The 20,927-nt window shown below is 31.9% G+C and overlaps 1 protein-coding gene across 4 annotated transcripts in view; it reads left to right on the plus strand.

Annotated features, from left to right (window-relative positions):
- The window catches only part of ANKHD1 (ankyrin repeat and KH domain containing 1), a 105,662-nt gene that overhangs the window by 42,460 nt on the left and 42,275 nt on the right, over window positions 1-20,927 (plus strand). The window contains exons 8-11 of one of the 4 annotated variants that reach the window (XM_065918694.1): window positions 2,261-2,498; window positions 2,726-2,917; window positions 4,793-4,902; window positions 14,528-14,584. In XM_065918694.1, the coding sequence (XP_065774766.1) occupies window positions 2,261-2,498; window positions 2,726-2,917; window positions 4,793-4,902; window positions 14,528-14,584 (597 nt within the window). Of the gene's footprint in view, window positions 1-2,260; window positions 2,499-2,725; window positions 2,918-4,792; window positions 4,903-14,527; window positions 14,764-20,927 lie in introns of those variants that run through there. The other 3 variants (XM_065918696.1, XM_065918695.1, XM_065918697.1) reach the window with 3 other exon arrangements.

Consider the following 20,927-nt stretch of genomic DNA (forward strand, 5'->3'; position numbering starts at 1 on the left):
TAAGGCTGCTACATTCTGTTCTATCAGGTACTTAAATTACCAGTGAATCACCCTGATCCTATTGAGGCTTAATTAATTGTAGCATCACTTTTACTCCTAGATCCTTAGCTCTTTGGTCCTAAAGATGTTCACTCTTTGTTTACGCTTTATTTCCTTGGGCCATGGTTTGGAAGATGCCTAAAGAGAAACAGTTACAATGAATGTAGCACTTATCTCATATGCTTCCTTCTTTCAGTGATTATAACTCTTAACCCTAGCTTGGTTGCTGTCCAGTGCCTCTAGTAGTTTTATCCCAGTTTTTATAGTTGTTATTGATAGGAGGGTAAGTCCAATCCCAGCTACTGCTCATGGCTAAGACTGAATTCTTAGAATAAAAAAAAAATCTAATAATGATATTAGGCCTTTAAGAGTAGATTTATTATTATTTTATTTATTTATTTATTTTTGGTTGCTCTGGGTCTTCAGTGCTGCACGGGCTTTTTCTCTAGTTGAGGCGAGCAGGAGCTACTCTGTAGTTGCAGTGTGTGGGCTTCTCATTGTTGTGGCTTCTCTTGTTGCAGAACATGGGCTCTCAGGCACGCTGGCTTCAGTACTTGTGGCTCCTCAGCTCTAGAGCACAAGCTCAGTAGTTGTGGCACATGGACTTAGTTGCTCTGGCTCCCAGACTAGGGATCGAATTCATGTCTCCTGCATTGGCAGGTGGATTCTTTACCACTGAGCCATCAAGGAAACCCAAGAATTGATTATTCTTAGTACATTGTTAGATGTCCTGGGGCCTGGGGGAGGTGGGAGGAGGAATGGGGACTTAGTATTTAATGGGGACAGAGTTTTATGTTAGGAAATTGAAAAATTTGGGAGATAGATGATGATGAGAGTTGCTTAACAATGTGAATGTATTTAGTGCTGCTGAACGGTACAGTAAAATATGGTCAAATTTTTTTTTTAAGCGTGGATTATTCTTTTTTAATTTTATTTTCGTATTTTTTCCTTTGTTAGAAATAATACTGTTCATTAATATTTAAAAAGTTCTTAGCACAATTTCTCTGTTAAGGTCTGTGCTCTAGATGTGTTAGCAGAATATACAAAGAATCTTTAAAAATTAAATTCATACAAAACAGTTTCTTGGGAACCTAAAGAAGCTGGGTGCAATAGTAGTTCCCAGATTTGTGGACACTCATAAACCCTTATTTTCTTTTAAATTAGGTGTATATTTCAGACACCAAATAACTCAATATAGTAATTTGGTAAAAATGTGTTTTATTTTAATGTGAAGTATTTGTTCACATTAAAGCTAAAGTGATTATAACTAACTTATTCAGTTAAGTATAATAAAACTCTAGATAGATACTGAAACCTAATATTTAAGGTTTTTTTCATTAGTTCTTCAGTAAAAGAGTTTCGCAACCTTATAAAACCTTGTTTTTCTACTCTCTTTACTTATCATTAGAGATATTTGGGTCATTTTTTAAAATAAAGAACAACATACCAGCTCTGTCTTTATTTGCCACAGGAGTTAAGACCCATAAAATTTTGAAGCAAAGAATTTGAAACTAAGGAAATGTATTTATGATGATAAAGGGGTAGAATGAATACCTCCATGAGAATATTTTGTTAATTGCCTGTCTATGCAGATAGGCTCATGGTAAAATTATTTACAAGTGAGTAATTTTTGCATCTTTGTAAAATTTTTTGCCTTATTACAACAAGCTAGTGATGAGAAAAAATATAGGATAGTATCAGTCCACAGGGATTTACCTTGGTGATATAATCCCAAGTGGTAATGACTTCACAGAATTTGTTGTTATTTTTCCCTCGGTCATTATTTCTTAAATAGATCTAACACAATTTCTACACTTAAACATGACCCTTAAGTTTGAGGCTATAGCTATATTTGACCCTGGCTGTAGTATAAATAGTAATTATTTTAGCTTGAGTTACTGTTGACCATGGATTTAATAGTTTTTTGAACTTCAGAGAATGTAGAAATTAAAAATTACTTGAAATTGTAACTCTATGTACCAAGTCTGATTCTTGTGGAAATTTTGGGGCTTACTCTGAAGTAAGGTAAAATAATTTTAATGGACTTTTGATAAGACAGATTTAAAAACTTCTCAGATGGGTATGATAATATATATGCATCTAAGCTGCCTCTCCTTTTCTTCCCTCCTGTCTTTCCACAATCTGTAGCTTTTCTTCTCCCACTTAAAAAATATCAAAACAAAAATTCCTTTCTTCTTGTTTTACTTCTGAAAATCTGCAGGATGGACATGTAGAGGTAGCACGTTTGCTTTTGGATAGTGGTGCTCAAGTGAATATGCCTGCAGATTCATTCGAGTCGCCGTTAACGCTGGCTGCCTGTGGAGGACATGTTGAATTGGCAGCTCTACTTATTGAAAGGGGAGCAAATCTGGAAGAAGTTAATGATGAAGGATATACTCCTTTGATGGAAGCTGCTCGGGAGGGACATGAAGAGATGGTGGCACTACTCTTAGCACAAGGTAAAATAGTTCTACTTCTTTAATTAAAAAAATTTGAATTTTTGTGTCAGTATCCCTGAAGTTTATTACAACTAAGATATTGTTTGCATTGATGATAAAATAAGTTTTCAACACCCTGGGTGGAACACCAGAAACAGAAAAAAATAAGAGATAATTATCAGAAATCAGAACATTTTATTGTAAGTCTTTTGTAACTATAGTTTTATCTATTTTTATGCTTTCCCCAGGAGCAAATATAAATGCTCAGACAGAAGAAACCCAAGAAACAGCTCTAACGTTGGCTTGCTGTGGAGGTTTTTCTGAAGTTGCAGACTTCCTGATTAAGGCAGGGGCTGACATAGAACTCGGCTGCTCCACACCTCTGATGGAGGCTTCTCAGGAGGGACACCTGGAGTTGGTTAAATACTTACTGGCTGCTGGTATGTGGCTTTAAAAATGCCTTTTATGGAGAAGGAAATGGCAACCCACTCCAGTATTCTTGCCTGGGAAAGTCCATGGACAGAGGAGCCTGACGGGCTGCATGCAGTCCATGACTGAGCATGTGTGCACGAGGGTGGAGGGAGATGGGTTGGTAACAATAAACTGGTAGAACTAAAAAAAATAAAAATAAAGATGCCTTTTAGAGAAAGAATTTTATATTGCTTTTCATAACTTTAACAATTATCTCATTTTTTTCATTTCTACAAAGGCTGAAAAATAGCTCCACAATTTAACTCTTGTCTTAGGCTTTTAAATCTCCAAAAATGTCTTTTTTAAAAAAATAAAAAATAAAAAAAATTTAAAAAACAAGTTTTATAAAGTAGTTAATGTTTGCTTAGTGATGGTAAGACTTCCCATTGGCCTTCTCTTTCCATTGAATGATTTGTGGCTTCTGAAGGGGAGAAATTAGCTCCTTCTACAGTCTTTCAGTAAGAGAATATAGAGATGACATAGAGGTTTTAATTTGATAACCTCTATAATATTTGATAATGTAATTTCTTAACATTTGTTACTTCTTAAAAAAAAAAGAATGAATGAAAAAGTGGAAATTTTTTTTGGCAGAAATATTTGGTCTTTATATAAAATAATTTGTGCTTTATATATTATGAAGCAGTAGTAAGAAATCAGTGTTTTTACATATAGTTTTATATAGAGCAAGTTAAGAATATATGAAAAAATCGATCCAGGCAGATATAAGCCTTTATATTTCCTTTGTAAGTAATACAGATTTTTTTAATCCATGTCTAATAAATTGTTTAAAATTTGATGTATAAGGAAATTAATGTATAAAGGGAAATGAAATATTAGCAAAACTTTATTGATCCTTTTTGGGCTTTCACTGTTAATTTGATTATAACCAGCATCAATTTTTCTTTTGAATTTTTATTAAAATAATTTATTAATCCAGATCATTAATGGTTTGAATGATTGTTTAGATTTTGAACCATTGCACAAACCAACCATACAAGCTGACCTCTTCCTTGGCTCAAAAATTATTATTTGCTATAGATAGTATATGTATGTATATTATTCAGTTACTGTTCTCTCATTATTTTCTGTAATGGTCTGTGTCCTATTCAAGAGTCTTTCTTCACCAGTCTTCATTCTTCCCACATCCCTCTAAGTAGTCATGGTACTGTTAAGGGAGTTTTAAAAAAAAGGATAAATAATGTTAACTAAGAAATCACTGGATACCAGACATTCTGCTCAGCTCATGTGTTATCTCTATTAATTACCATTGGCCACTGCACACACACATCTTATAGATATAGAAACAATGTATAGTCATTGTGTAGATAGCTTCTCTAAGCAAATCAAGCTTAGAAGTGACAGGGCCAATATTCAAGCTTAGAGCTCATGACCCTGTCTTTTCTATCATGTCACCATTAATTCTCACATTTAGCTACTTTTGCTAATTTGAAGTGGGTTGTTTCTGAAACTGTCTTGTGGCTTGAGAATCACATTTTATGTAATCATAAAAAGTATCATAAAATTGTCTCAGAAGAAACTAAAACTGCCAATATGATTTCTGAAAACTGATATTTTTTGTTTTAGTAGCTCTTTTATTTCTTAGAGTATATCTTACTGGGGGTATATAGACAGACTATTATAGTTTTTAGTTGTTTAGTGTAGTTTCTTTCTTTATGGCTAAAAGCATTTTTTCAAAGCATATTTAAAGGAAAATTAGGATTCTTAAAATATATTCTGATGTTTTCATATTTAGAGTTTATGAGTTTCACCAAATTATAAAATTAAATTATCTAATATAATTTTAAAATTCACAGAATAAATGTGTAATTTTTTTTGCTTGCCAGGTGCTAATGTTCATGCTACAACAGCAACAGGAGACACAGCTTTAACCTACGCTTGTGAAAATGGACACACGGATGTTGCAGATGTTTTACTTCAAGCAGGGGCTGATTTAGTAAGAGATTTTTAATTTCACATATTTTTGTATGAATGTTAATTCTTTTATTTTTAACATTTAGAAAACACTAGTAAAGCAGATCAATAGTTTGCATGCTTTATATAAAATAACTTGAAAATCTGGCTACTTGTTCTTAGCTGTTGCATTTATTAAATGTATTTGAAAATAATTTTTAAAAGGGCATACTGTTTTTTTCTAGGTAAAACCATTTATTTCTTTCTTCCTCTCACTCCAGTCCTATTTAACATTCCTGAGCCTTTTTAACTGCCCTGTATGAGATATATAAATGCAATGATATGTTTATAGAATAGAATAACCTTTCAAATCACTAAGTACTTTTCTTTTGTTTTTCTAATTAGTTAGACATTTAAAATACAGCTACTGTCATCTTCCTAACAACATTATTACACCATTTCATTCTTTTTCTATTCTTTTAATATCTTCTATTTTGGCTTTTTAAAGTTTCAAATTAGATGGCAGGTTCATAAGTATAATAATCCTTACAACTATGGGAAATTGTAAAATAATATCCACTTGAAGGTTTATACTTCTTGCTGAAATGTTTGCTTTTTGAGAGAGTATTTTAAACTGCTTTCTGGAGTTTCTTCCACAATTCCTTTATGTATTTTTAAAAAATCTATGTGAGGCATACATAGTTATAAATGTTGTAGGCAATCAAATTTACTAATTTCCCTTATATAGAGAAAACTTTCTAAGTATTGTCTTTTAATTCATTTCTTGTAACAGCAGTTCCTCCCAAAATCCCTCAGAACATTGTTGGAAAATAATTACTAACTAAAATAAGTATATAATGTAATTATGCTATTTGTTTATCATGATTTCTACTACTACTAAATATGGGAATGAACACTAGCATTCATTCTCATTCATGAGGTTCTGCCAATTAGAATTTCTAAGAGGTGTAATTTTTGTGTTTGAAAATTATGACAGGTATGTTAAATAGATCATAATCTTCTGCCTTCCTTAAGAGTTGCTCTGGGTCATCTATAAAAATGAAGAATTGAAGTATTTGATCACTTGAAATAAATAGGATAGAGCATAAAAACTTAGATACTATAAGCAAATTTAATATTCTTATCCTCTGAATTCTTATAAAATTCATTGTTCTTCCATTTTTCCATAGCAATGTCACTTCCTTAACTTGTTTGCTAGGAGTTCTTCTAAAAATGTTAAATAGGAAAAAGAAAAATTACCTGTTAAATGCAGTATAAAGTAAAGCAAAACTTACTGATTTTGACAGTTAAAAATTTGTTATGAAATATTTTTAAATGTCTTACAGTCTTCTGTAATTCATTCAGTTGCTTGTGATTAAAGTTCCTTAGAAGAATTTCATTCAACAAGCAGATAGATTTTCATTTGTCATACCGTTTTACATTCAAAATATAAGATTAAAAAATGGCTTAGATAAATATTTATCTTAAGTACAGAGATTGTAATGCTGTTATTCTAACATAATTGTTTTCTATTTTGTAAACCATCTTATATTCATATTTATATGTAATTATAATTAAATTATAATTTCCAGCTGTGTATTCCATCATAATCTTTTCCTTATTGCTATATATTCTCTGTTTATAACTTATGCATAATATTCCATCAAGTTGATGAGCCATCATCATTCACTTATTGAACTTTTACTTTTTATATTTCACTGTTGTAAATTATTAGATCTAATAATTTCATATGCATAACTTTTTCCTTTTTTCTACTTTTGAATTATTTCATATATAATTTTCCACTTAAAAAAATGTATTCCTGTTTCCTGCTTTTGCTGTCTGGGGAGAGATATTTCAATTTTAGTATTATTTTCCTGATTGTAAAAAGCAATTCTTGTTCTTTATAGAAAGTGTGGAAAGTATGGAAAAGTATAGTAAGTTTGATATTTAAAACCTTTAAATAATTTCAGGATTTACTATAAGCCAGAGGTGGGCAATGAACGACCTACTGAAAGACAAGAAGTGAATAAAGCAGGCAGATCAGTCCTTGAATCCTGAGGAAAAAATGACTGATAATTCTTGCTAACTGGACCTACAAAGGCAGCATCTTTCTTGTCCTTCATTCTTTTCTGTCATCTTCTAGTATCTGTTTAGAACTGTGGATTGGAATTGGAAAAACTCTATACTCCCATTGCATGAAGTAGAGGTGTTTAACTTTTCTGGATCCCATAGATGTGTTCTCGATGTCTAGGTTTGGTAGTTCTTTAAGTTAAATAGTATTTTTTTTAGAATCTTCATTTTGCAGGTAACTATTTTTACCTTCAGTTTTAAATAAGAACTCACAGTTCAGTCTTTGAAACACAATCTGGACTAACCTCATGTTTTCTCAGATTTTTAGACCTTAACTTTTGCCGCAATTCAAAGCTTTGTTATTCTATGTTTTTTAAAGGAGCTTAAAAGCCGTTGTCTCTCATTTTTTAAAATATTATGTACCAGAATCAGGATGGTAATTATAGTGTTATAAAAATGTAATGCAACAATTTGAATTCCTGTTATTGTTTTCTGAGATGAAACTGAGAGTTTTTAAGACTTTTCATTGTACTTGTGTAGGAGGTATACTTTGGAACTTAGTTTTAAAGGAAATCTAGACAGTTTCTTACTTAATGCTTTTTAAAAAATCTTCAGCCAGAACTGATGGTATACTTGAGCATAGATCCTCAAAATATGTGCATGTTCTCATTTGAATCTTAGTTATTTGAGATTTCATTTTTTCTTGTTTTAAAAATATTTAAAATGAAAAAGTATTTATAGATATTTTTAGTAAAAGAAAAACCCCTGAATGTCCATCATATTTAGAAGATTATGAATTGATATGTAACTTATCTAACTTTGTAATAATTACATAAATGTCAATAGTCCCATTATTAAAAACCTTTGAATGAGATTAGTAGTCTTAAGTAAGCCATTTAAAATGTTCCTTTTAGAAATCAAAAATTAAATGAAATAAAAACTGTCCATTAATTGCAGAGTTTTTTGAAAATTCTCCCTATTAACATGCAGAATCATTTTAACTACTCAATAAGCAGAGAGCCTTTAACAAATCACCTAATCCTTATCTTCCTGCTATTTGCACCTCTTATTACCACTGTAATGGGAATCATTGTATATTGAAAGATAGTATTCCTTTATGTGCTTACTTTCTCAGCACAGCATCTTTTATTGGGCCCAAATTTGTTTTTAGTATTTGATATAATGACAGGTATAATATGAGGTAAATCCATTGTAAGAAAGTTTTTATTAAAAAGCGTTAGCATTCTGTAATATATTTAAAATCTGAAAGGAATTTTTTAAAAAAAGAGAAGATACCTGCCTTTGAAAACTAATCTTGTTTCTCGGAAAAGAAATTTATCAGTGTCCTTACAAATTTGCTACTCAATTACTTGGCCAAAAATAACCAATAAATACCATTTCAAAACTGAAGCTGAGGGACTTCCCTGGAGGTCCTGTGGTTAAGACCATGCTTCCACTGCAGGGAGCATACACGGACAGGTTTCATTCCTGATTGGGGAACTAAGATCCCACAGCTGTGCTGCCAAAAATTAAAAAGTAAAAATAAAATCAACATCTACAGTATTAGAAAAACAAAAACTGAAGTTGATTCAGTTCCATAGTCTTTGAGTCGCTATCCTGGTGTCCTGTGTAATTATTACTCTAGGCCTTTCTCCCTATTTACTGGTTTTTAGACCAGAAGACATGGTTTTAATGTTTCATTCTTGTTTGTATCTTGATAGCTTACTTCAGCTAAAGCACTTACATGGCTCGATTTCTTTTACCACAGTCCTTTAGCTCCCTGTTCACTATTACTTTTTTTTTTTCCACTATTACTTTTATGTTCAAGATGGAGAATTTGCATGAATTATTCAACAGTATAATTTGGATTGTAAAGCACTACTCTGCTACTTTCTCTTTTTTTGGCTTGCTTGCTTTTAATCTTGACTTACTTCGTTATCTTTGTTTTCCTGGCTTCCATGTCCAACCATTTTATTGTTATAGAGTTGCTCCATGTCTATGAAAGATGACTGCATCAGGTCAGAGTTTACAAAGGCCCTAATGATAGTATATTTAGGTGGCAGCACTGTGTTGGTTAACATGTCAGCATTGTTTTGTTTTCCTGTTTTTAAGTGAGAGAGAGAGATTTAAATATATAGTTTTTGTTGTGTTTTATTAAAAAAATTTTTTAATTCCAGGTTTGTTAAGATATATTTGACATACAGCATTATACAAATTTAAGTTGGGATTATCATAATAAATTACTGAGCATTTATCATCTCATATACTGTGTGTGCTAAGTCACTTCAGTTGTGTCCAACTCTTTGTGACCCTATGGACCATAGCACACCAGGTTTCTCTGTCCATGGGATTCTCAGGCTAGAATACTAGAGTGGGTTGCCATGCCCTTCTCCATCTCATGTAGACACAAAGTTAAAGAAATAGAAAAAAAATTATTTCTTGTTACGAGATCTATTAGGATTTGCTCTCTTAACAGCTTTAATATATAACATACATTGTGAATTATATTTACCATATTGTATAATACATTCCCGGTACTAACTTATAAGTTGAAGTCAGTACAGAGTTCCATTGATCTTGGTGGTGTTTTTCAAATCATTTATGAAGATGGTGGAATCTTTCTGTTTTCATCATGGCATGTTAATTTCAACACTAAAACTTTGATACATTTGTTAACATAGAAGAAATACCTGTCATCTACAGAATTTCCTTCATGCAACAAAGCTAAATTTGGAAAGGGAGAGTGATATATAAATTAGTATTTCTTCTGTGTCTCCAGCTCCTTGGCCTTTCATTTTAAAAGAGGAACTCAAGTAGTATTTCCCAAAATAAACAACTGACATAGATATCAGAGAAGGTAAATACATTCTAGTTGTATTCATATAAAGATTTTTTATGATCTATTTTAGCATGTTACAGGCCTTCATTGCTATTTGAAAGTAAATCAACTAAAAGGTAGAAGTATCTGCAGAAAGCACCCTGTAATCCTACATCTGAATGGAGAGCTAATGAGTGACAAAGACTACACTTAGGTTATTTAGAAAGAACTCTACGTTAGAGATGCTACTGAACATTAGACAAGACCTAAATTTTCATTATAGCCATCAAACCACTGATCTTTAAGTAAATACTTGCCTCAGTAATTTCATCTGTAAAATGAAATCTAGTATTATTTTCTGGACTATTTTACCCAAGTCATGTAAATATTCTTTCTTTGGTTCTGCTGAATGTGCTAGCAAATCACTGAGACTCTCTAGGCTTTTTTTCTTTTTTTCTCCTCTTCTCCTCCTTTTCCTTTTTTTTATGAGGGGTTTGGACCAGAAGATCTTTAATGGTGTGTGTTAAGAAATTTAATTTTATGTTTTTTAAAGAACAAGTTAAGCAGCTATTTGTATGGAGGTATTGAATGGACTAGATGAATGCTTAGCCCAAGAATGTGTAAAGTGCTATGGAATTCTTGAAGAAAATGAAATTTTAGTTGTGACTCATCATTAATAGCAGTGATGTGTTACACAAATGATTCTATCTCTTGAAATCTTTGTGTATATTAAATGTATTAAATTACTTAATTTTTGATGGTATTTATAATTAATAATTAGCAGATTTAGCTTATTATAAAATATTTTAATAGATAAAAGTTACCAATCCCCAGAAAATACAGTAACTCAGCAAGGCCACCCCAGTAAAGATTATTTGGCAATACAATGCTAAATCATTATGTCTCCCACTGTATCTTTTTACTATCAATATTTTTTCCTATTTAAATACTGTCAAAGAAGTAGGAAGAGTTTCCTTGACATGAATTTTTAGGTGAATTGTTTCCTTAAGAATAAAATCTCTCCAGTTATCTTTGGAATTGTTCAATTAAGAATTTATTATTCTTTTCCTTCAGTTAAATTTTATTTCAAGTAGCAGAATAAACTTTTGTTATTTCCTCTTCTCATCTTTATATGGCTTCAAACTTTTCAAAATTTCTTTAAGATGGTTTTTTCAGCTTTGGCTTTCAAGTATACACAGATAATATTTAGTGGCTAGGAATTTAGAAATACTGTTTTGCTTCAAGATGTTCACCATCTTGGAAGTAAGGGTGGAAGACAAGTTTTTCCAGGGACAAAATAGGCCATGGTTTCTTTCTTTATGTTCATAATCTGCTGTAGGTGCAGTATCAAAGAAAATAAGTAGAACCAACCTAAAGAAGTGTAGTAGGTACACAGTGTTGCTAATTTTGCATCTTTGCCATATTGAATAATAGTTGTCCTATGCAAATCAGTTGTAGTTTTTCTTACTTTTTAAATAGGTAATGCCTTTACATGGTTCAAAATTCGTAAAGTTTTAAAGTGTCCCATGGGCACCCAGATTTCTTCTCTATTGGCAATCAGTGTTGTTCTTTCCTTCTATTCTTCTGGAGATATTTTATATAGATATGATGAAAAGTCACATATTGAAAGAAATACATACTCTAATGCTTAGTGCTTTGTATAATTCCTTACTTGAATAGAATTTTGGTTTTTACTATACTGATTTTCTCTGTAGAGTTGATCATAGCTTTTAAGATTTATTATTTTTAACATTGGAATAAAAATTGAAGCACTTTTGCACTGAGTAAATTGGGCCCCTTGAATATATTGTAGTGATCTGTCACTGATTTTCCTCCCTAACCATAGAAAGTAAGCTCTCTGACCTCTGTTGGCTTTTCTTAGACTGTATTCTACCAGCCAAATGAACTGTGAGGGATGTTTTCCTAGAATAGTTGAACTAATGGAAACTGGGTATTTTGAATGTGGATATATTGGCACCCTCTGGTTCTTACTTGTGGAAATTAAGATTTGATATGGACTTATCTTAAAAGATAAAAATTTTGAAAGATCAGTTTGTTATCTATATTAAATCTTACAAAATAGAAATCTTCATAAAAAATTTTTTTTTAACTTAAGCAGTATGTTGTGTGTCTTTCTAGATATTTCTGTACACCCAAGCATGTATATATCCTGTGTTTGTGGACTGTATCTCTTTTTTATATGAATAGATTTGTTATCACATATACTGTTCATCTATAGGGATAAATTCCTAGAAGTAGAATTGCTGGTTATCAGAGCGTCCACATCTAGAAATGTGATAGCTGCTGCTAAATTGTTCAAAAATGCTGAACCAATCTGCACTTCAATTAGCAATCGAGGTCTCCTGATTCTTAATCTCATTAAAATGAGTTACATATCTTCTGTCTTCCTTCCTTCCTTTTTTTATAATTTAATTTTCTAATCTCTGATCATAGCCCCCATATTTCTTTTATCTTAAAAAATCACAGTATTCCAAGTAGCCCTATTAGCTGCTCATTAATTGCTCCCAAAGTTTTGGTGAGCTATATAAAACACAGATATAAAGTTACTTCTTGGAGAAGTATTCAGACATCATGTACAAATGCAAATTTTGAAATGTTTTGTTACTTTCTTTTTAAAAAACTGATTTTTAAAAAATCTAATATTTAGATAATATTTATTAACTCAGTTCTGAAGAAGAGATTGTGTCTTATATCATAGAATTTTCATGAGTTATTTTATTTTTACACTGTTATGATTTTACAACATCTATGTTCTATTTTATGACCCTATTTCTCAAATTTGTTTAATTGTATATTTAGGTGGATTCAGTGTTTACCTTACTAGTCTTTCATGTTATGTAGATTCTGAAATCCTGATTTCCTGAACTTGACTCAAGTTTTGGCTGGCTGATATTAGTATTTTGTTTTGAATTTACTCTCCTCCACCAAAAAAAGGAGTTTACAGGTGCTTGCATTTTTAAGACTACTGTTTGTTGTATTTATAAATGAACATGTGTGTGTGTGCATGCTCAGTCACTATGTTGTGTCTGACTCTTTGTGACCCCATGGATTATTGCCCACCAGGCTTCTCTGCCCGTGGAATTTCCCAGGCAAGAATACTAGAGTGGGTTGCCATTTCCTCCTCCAGGGAATCTCTTCCCAATCCAGGGTTCAAATAGAATTGTTGAATCACTGGTTTTTTCCCTCTCAAAATTCTAAGCCCTCTGTTCTATTATCTTCTGGTACTAAATATTGCAAAAAGCCTGCTAGAATATTCCCCAGTGTATGTAAGTGTGTGTAAGCGACTTCTTTTCTGCCTGGATTATCATAAGATTCTTTCATTATATTAAACCTTTATAATTTCCCCAGGATGTATCCTAGTGTATATTATTTTATAATAGTTTTTCCTGGAAAACCGTGAATGCTTTCTATTTGAAGATTTTAGTTCATCCTCTTTCCTTTCTCCTTTTCTTTTTTTCTCTTCCTTATCATCCTTCTCCAGTTTTCTTCTAGTACAACCTTGAACACTTCTTTTTCTATTCTTTTTTCTCCTGGGACATTTATTATCCATATGTTGATTCTCCCTTATTTGTATTATCTTTATGTCTGATTCTTTTCACCACTTTTTTTTTCCCTCTGTATTCTTTCTTAATAGGGACCATCCATCAGGGCCCTATTATTTCTGTAAAGTTGTTGCTGCTTCTAATGTGATTTTCATGGCTTCCTCACTACTTTGTATCTTCTGCTCTTCCAACTCACTTTTAAATTTCCGCTTGCTGTTATATCACTTTGTTCCACTATTTAAAGCATTTGTATTCTCTTTAATTTTTTGAAAGTATAAGGGAATATTTGGCTTAAATTTTCTTTCTCTTTTTATAGGAACTTCTTAATATGTTCTGTGTTGGATACTTTGTGCTTATCTATTCATATTTGAATGGGACTTGTTTTTGTTGAAACTCATATGGGGATGAGAAAGGAAGAACAAGTGAGCTTTAATAGTCAACTTCTTCATATCATATAGTTGTCTCAGAATATTTTCTCGCTAAATCTTTGCCATAGGAGCTTGCACCTTCTTAGGTAAGCATATCTTCCCGGGTAGGAGGTAGGAGTAACTTAGAATGAAGATTTCTCTAGGCCACATTTCTTTTATTTGGAGATATAGTTGACCCTGGTCAGTGATGGCAGTGCTCCTTGCTGTTTCTTCAGCTATCTTCCTGTCTTATCTGCAAGAACTTTCTCCCTGTCTGGAGTCTAGATCTAGAGAAAATACAGATATTCCATCTCTCAGGTTCTTTCAAGTCTCCTGTTTTAGTTAAGTGTGAGCACTAACTGCATTTATAATGGGAAGAGGAGATACTACAGAACTATTTAATCATCTTACAATATTTTCCCTACTCTTTCTCTCAGTTTCTGATATCCACAGATCTTTCAATTTAATTATTTTCCTTGGTTAGATATTAAGATACTGCTCTTTTTTTCCTGTGGTTTCAGTTGTATTTGGAGACAAAGGCATGAGTTCTAAACATTTAGCAGAATTATGTCTGCATATGTTAAGGTTTATGTTGAAATTATATTGGTAGAGACCATATTATCATGCTCTTAAAGATATCATACTCTGTTCATGAGATTATGGTCTCTACAGATGGGAATCTTTTTAGTTGAAGATCCTGAGTTAACAAAGCCCAGCACCTGAAGTACCAGTCACAAGGTCTTCATGGCCAAATGTGATTTTCATTTTTGGAATAAGATCCGTGAGTTCTTCTTTTTCCTTTCACAGGACAAGCAGGAGGACATGAAGACTATTTTGGAGGGCATAGATCCGGCCAAGCATCAGGTGAGGGTGGCCTTTGATGCTTGTAAGCTACTACATAAAGAATAGATGATGTAGGTAACCAGAACTCTGGATATCTGAATTCCAGCCAAGAAGTTCCAGGACCCTGCTGGGTGACAAAGGAAACACTCTTCGATTGAAAAAAATTATGAGGTTCCAATAAAAAGAGATTTATATTACTAGTAGTTTGCTTCCTTAGTATTCTTTTATGTGGTATTCCTAAAAAACCTCTTAGGTGAAAATAGTTTTTCCTATTCAGATAGTTCTTTTGCATTCTCCTTTATGGAGAGAGTTAAGATACCCCTCAGTCATAAAGCCCTTTGTATTCAACTTTGTTCAACAAAAGTCTGAAACTCAGATTTATAGTGATACAGTGGATTATTTGTTATATAATCCTCAAACAACAACAAGAAAAAATAGTGACACATTTACTAGCTGATGCCCTAATTTCTGTAAAATTAAAATTTTCTTAATAGCCTCTCATGTAGCCTCATTCTAAAATTGTTGTTTATAAACAAACATTTCTTTTCTTTTGAAAAAAAAAATGTGTGGAATTTTTGCCCTAATGGTTTTAAAAGTCAAGCAAATTTAATAACCATTATAATTCAGGGAGATTTGTTTATACTCAGGAGCAGTGCTTAATTTTTAAATTAAGAATAAGTTGTGATTGCATCACAGTTTAGGCCATCTAAAATAAAATTTTCAATATCAAGCCACTTTTAATCATAATGCTTATTAAGTATCACCTTTATTGGCTTTGGAACAAGAAATTGTTATATAGTCATTCTATTTGGAATAAAGTAAATACATTTCTTTCACAAAATATTACATGAAAATGTAAACTTTTGCTCAGTTTATGTAGTAACTCTGGCTCCTGTCAAGAATGTAAAACTGAGTGTTAGTTCACATAAAGTTATTTCTTTCTCCCTGTATTTGTTAAAGGAAATGTGATTATAAATATATCTCTAGCTATAAGTCTTAAGACTTGGGATTTTCATTATTATTATTTATTGGAGGACAATTTTTAAAATTAGGTTTGCAGTCCTCCTTTTAGAGGTTCAGATTCAGCAGATCTGAAATGGGGAGTCTGCACTTTAGATGATATACCAGGAGATTCTCATAAGTCCTTTATATTCCATACTTTGAGACACTGCTGTCTGTATTGTAGAGACTCTGCTGTCTATACTGTAGAGTCTAGATTATTCTGCATCATTGTTGAGTTTTGTTCTCATCTTTGCTTTATCATCATCCTTCCTCCATCCAAACTGAATGAACTTGGTTTTGGTCTTTGTTACTTGTTTTTAGAAACTGAACTAAATACAAACCCTAATATGGTGCCACTTAATCTTTCTCCATCTCAGTTCTATTGAGGGATGTGAATCTGATCAGTAACAAATTGCTAAGGTAATGATTAATGTACAGAGTAGTGGGTTGGAAGAGCATATTCACTAAGGGAGATGTAAGAAGCCTTTAGTACATACATAGTATAAAACAAGTTTCCTTCTCCTCCCCTCTGATTCTGGTCCTTACCCCAAGACATTGTCCTCCTTCAACTCCAAGAAGCACTGCCTCTGTGATATAGTGACAATCTTCAACAAATGCCTTGGGTGCCCCGGACTGTGGTTTTAAAGGAAATTGACTTATTTTAAAGAAAAAAAACCTTAATCTAAATTTTTTGTTATCTAAAGCCAAGTAGAAAAAACTTATACCTTTTTTCTCATAGTATTTATGCATCAGAACCAGAACTTTGCAGTACATTTTTTATGAACGAGAGTATAACAGACTTGTAAATTCTAATTATCTCCTTATCAATGTATTTTAACTATTAGTGATTAGTTTACCTTAATAAACTAAATAGGACCTCCCAGTTTTTAAATAACTTTTCATTAAGGAATAACATATACATATTTTAAGATTTTACTACTTAAAGCTGGAAAGCTTTTATCAATTTTTTCTTGATCTCTCAACTATCTGTGCAATACACAAAACTCCTTATAATTTTTTTTTAAAGGCCAAGTTCTTTCCTTCTAGGTCATTGTATATTGAATGAATCCTGTCTCAAATTTGTTTAAATACAAGTAACAACTTCCCTTCGAGAGGGTAAAGTATCCTAATATATTTTGAAATCTCTCTGTTCTGTCAAGTACATAGATACAGTAAATAAAATATGGGAGAGAAACAAACTAAACTAAAAATATATAGCTATACTCAGAAACAAGGTTAAAGAACTTTGTGGCCTAAAAATGGACTCTGGATCTACAGATGAAGCTATAGACTCAAGGAGAACTAACCTAAAAAGTTGGGCACTGGGGGCTTGAATTTCACCTTCTTTAAGGGAATGAGAACCGAATGTATCTCACATAGAGCAGGCCAATAGATTTAGTCTACTTGATTGAAGCATGAAACTGGTACCTTATTATTACCCAGCCTATGAAGTAGGGTGGAAAAAAAACTCAAAGTAACTGCCCAGGATTACCGTTAAAAATTAGCAGATTGTTCTTCATAGAGGGAAGATGCAAAGACAGCAGTGTAGCTGAGAACTTGGAGGACATAATTATTTGATATAGTAAGAAGAAAGAAGAACAGAAATAACTTCATGAGATAAGAAGCTTAAGTTGCCAGGTAAAGGTCTACTTCTGAAACGGACCAGACTAAGGTAACTTTCAGACCATCTGATGAGAAGGGGTAAGTTTATAAATGGAAATAAAAAAAAAAAAACCAACTCCCATGCAAAATGAACTTTTTCAAATAAGAAAAATTATAAAGCTCAGGAGCAAATCTACATCAAGAGAGATAGTCAAAATGCAAGCAGACAGACAGCAAACTGGGAGAATATAGGCCCAATAAAATTGAATAAAAGACTTTAATCAGAGATTTTAAACATGCTTAAACTAGAACAATAGCCATAAAATAATGAGAGGCAGTGAAACAGGAGCTGATAATTATAAATTAAGATCAAGTAGATATGAAATACTTAAACTTTCAGGTAAAAAAAATTGTGGAAATAAAAATGTATAGGACAAACAGTATGTTGGACAGTTGAATAAGGAATTAATGAATCAAATGATAAATAAATACAATACAGCACAAAAATAAAGAGATGGAAAATATAAAAGAGAAATTGAGAGAAAGGAAATAGACTCTACCATATATATATTTGAAGTTGCTGAAGGAGAAAATAGCAATAGCAAGCAAAGGCAATGCTTGAAGAGATAATGATGGAGAATTTTCTAGAATTGAAACCTGACATGAGTCTTTGAAAAAATTACTAAGAAATGCTTGAAGAGATACTGATGGAGAATCTTCTAGAACTGAAGGCTGACAGGAATCCTTGGTTGAAAAAAATCACTAAGAAGAACAAATGAAGCTGTAGAATTTTAAGGATAAAGAAAAAAAATCTTAAAAGCTATTATAGGAAAAATGAATTATTCTCGAAGAACAGTTAAATTTTTGGCAATAGATCCTCATCAACAATAATAATTACAGAAAACAGCAGAGGATAATATCCTCAAAATATCAGAAGATAATAACATGATATAGAATTCTGTACTCTGCTAGCATTCCAAAGAGGAAGACATACTTATATTTTCAGATGTAGAAATTTTCAGATCTACAAAGAATAAAAGAGTTTACCACCTCAGACCCTTGCCAAAAGAACTACTAAAATACATGCACATCAGTAAGAAGAAAAAAGAACCCTGGAGGAAGGTGTGGGATGCAAGATGCCTTGGTAAGCACAGAAGCTGGTAAACTATAAATACAAATTTGTGAGTATAAAACCTAAATTGTTATGCTTAAAACAAAGTAGTGCTAAAATCTGGACAGAAATTGTATGTAATTCAGCAGGATATGTTAGAAAGTTCAAAAACCATGTTAGAATTCTTGTGTTGTTCAGGAGAGAATAATCAGGTACTGAATAACTTTAAAGAATCTTTTTTTTTCTAAGAAAAATATATTATTAATCAGAACAAATACAAACCTGTTCAACTCATTTGTTAAAAGGGCAGAGAATTTTGAATTAGATTCAAAATCAAAATCTAGCAAGTTCTGTTTTCAGGGGAAAGAACTAAAGCAAAATAACAGGGAAAGATTGACAAGATAATGGAAAATGTTATGTAAGACAATATTAATATCAAAATGGAATTTTAAGTCAAAATTATTCTTGGAGATAAATAAATGCTTCTCCCATTAGTATAATAATCAGTCACTTATCAGTATCTAACATCTACCCTCCAATTAAAATAGAAAAGTACAGTTGCAAGAAAATTAGTTCTACATTTCTACTCATAGGATTTTTTTCCCACACTTCTCCATGAAGCTGACAGATAAAACAGTTGCTAAGAATAGAAAAATCAAGTTTGTTCTTAGAGAGCTATAATTTTGTTTCCAATAAATATGGAATATATTATTTTCCAATACATTGAATATACATAAAAATGATACATGATAGGCCACAAAAAAAGTTTTTAAAACAAACTTTTTCATCCTATGAACTACATTCTCTGATCTTTTGTAGTTTTAAAATTACAAATTGACAATAAAACTTTTTAAAAAAAATACTGTACACTTAGAAAATGAGGAAAAATACTTTTACATGATTCATGCGTTTAAAAGGTAATCACAGTAAAAACTACAAACTAGTTGTTATCACCAAAACTACACATTAAAACTTGGGAGAGAGGATACAGCTAAAGTGGACCCTAGAAGGAAAATTGTGTGTGTGTGTGTATGTCTGTAATGAAAGGAAGTGAAACTACTCAAAGAACACCAGCACAAAGAAGGAAGGACATAAGGTTAAAAAAAAAGCTAATATTGAGTAGTAAACAAAAAAAGAGTTTAAAAAATAGGGGTAAACAGCAAAATAAAAGATGATTTTTTAAAAATTCTTAAATAGATAAAATAAGACCAGCTTTTTTCAAAGGGGCAAAAAGCACAGATCCATGGTATAAACTTAAACGGAGTTTTAACTTTGATATAGTAGAGAACTCCATTTATAGGGCAGTATGAACAATCAGTTTGAATACTTAAATGAAGTAAATGAACATTGATTTTTCTATAAATTGTCAAAAGTGATTCCAGGAAATTCCATGGTGATCCAGTGGTTAGGACTCTGCACTTTCACTGCTGAGTTCCCAGATTCAGTCCTTGGTTGATGAACTAGGATCTCGCAAGCTGCATTGTGCAGCGCAAAAAAAGGAAATTCTAGAATCACATACCACAATAAAACAATAACTATTTTACAAATTGAGTCAATAGTTCAAAACCACTCATCTCCTTAAAGGGTAAGAGCATCCCAGAAGGATTTATCGGTGAGCTTTACCAAATGTTCAAAGAATAGATAATCCCTTAATTTTTCTAGTTACTCTTCAAAAAAGAGAAAAGTTAAACTGCACAATACCTAACTTTGTAGCCTTGAAAAGTAGTTTTGTAGCCTTGAAAAGTAATTTTGTATATTTATGCAGGGAAAAATCATGATTTTTTTTCTAAAATTTTATTGATACTGAACAAATATTGGCTGAAATAATAAACCCAACATTCATAAGTGAATAGTAGTACTATTCATTAAGTAGCCAGCAGACCTTCTAACAACATGGGGTTTAGGGATGCCCACCTATGTAGTGGAAAATTTGCATGTAACTTTACCCATGTTGTTCTGGGTTCTGCATCCCTGTGATCAACCAACCACAGATCATGTAGTGTGTGTTCAACCAACCACAGATCATGTAGTGTAGTACTTAGTTATCAACATATAAATGGACCCACACAGTTCAAGCCCCATGTTATTCAAGGGTCAACTTTACAAACAAATTTGATTCCTATCCTAAAAGAAGGACTTAGTGATCAGATATTTTGGGTCAAGTGATATATGTTGTGGGATATACATTTTTAATTTTAGGACAAGAAATGTAAATCCATTATAAAATTGCAGCATTGTCTTATCAGCTGTTTCCTCAAACATAATTGTTCAAAACCAAAGGAATGAATGTATATTTATAGGGAGGAAAATAGGAAGCTTTTAACACCCTTTATTTCCAAAATTTTATTAGTATGTTGAATTTTGAAATTTCAAAATTGAGGTGAGGCTCTTGGGATTATACTCTTTGATTTCTTATTTTTAACAGCTATGGGAATATTTTAAATATACAGAATTAACAGTTAGTTAAAAGTTTGTTCTAAACAGGGCTTTCAGAATCTTTTGTCCTTGTCACTATTCATGGGATCTAGTTGCATTGATGGGTGTCACTGCCAGGCTTAAGAGATAAGAAAGCCAAAAAAAAAAAAAGGAAAAATGACATTAGTGTTGCCCACCCATGATCTAGTAATAATGTATCATCTGATGTAGATA

Source organism: Muntiacus reevesi, chromosome 1 (assembly GCF_963930625.1).
Source record: "Muntiacus reevesi chromosome 1, mMunRee1.1, whole genome shotgun sequence".
Lineage (NCBI taxonomy): Eukaryota > Metazoa > Chordata > Mammalia > Artiodactyla > Cervidae > Muntiacus > Muntiacus reevesi.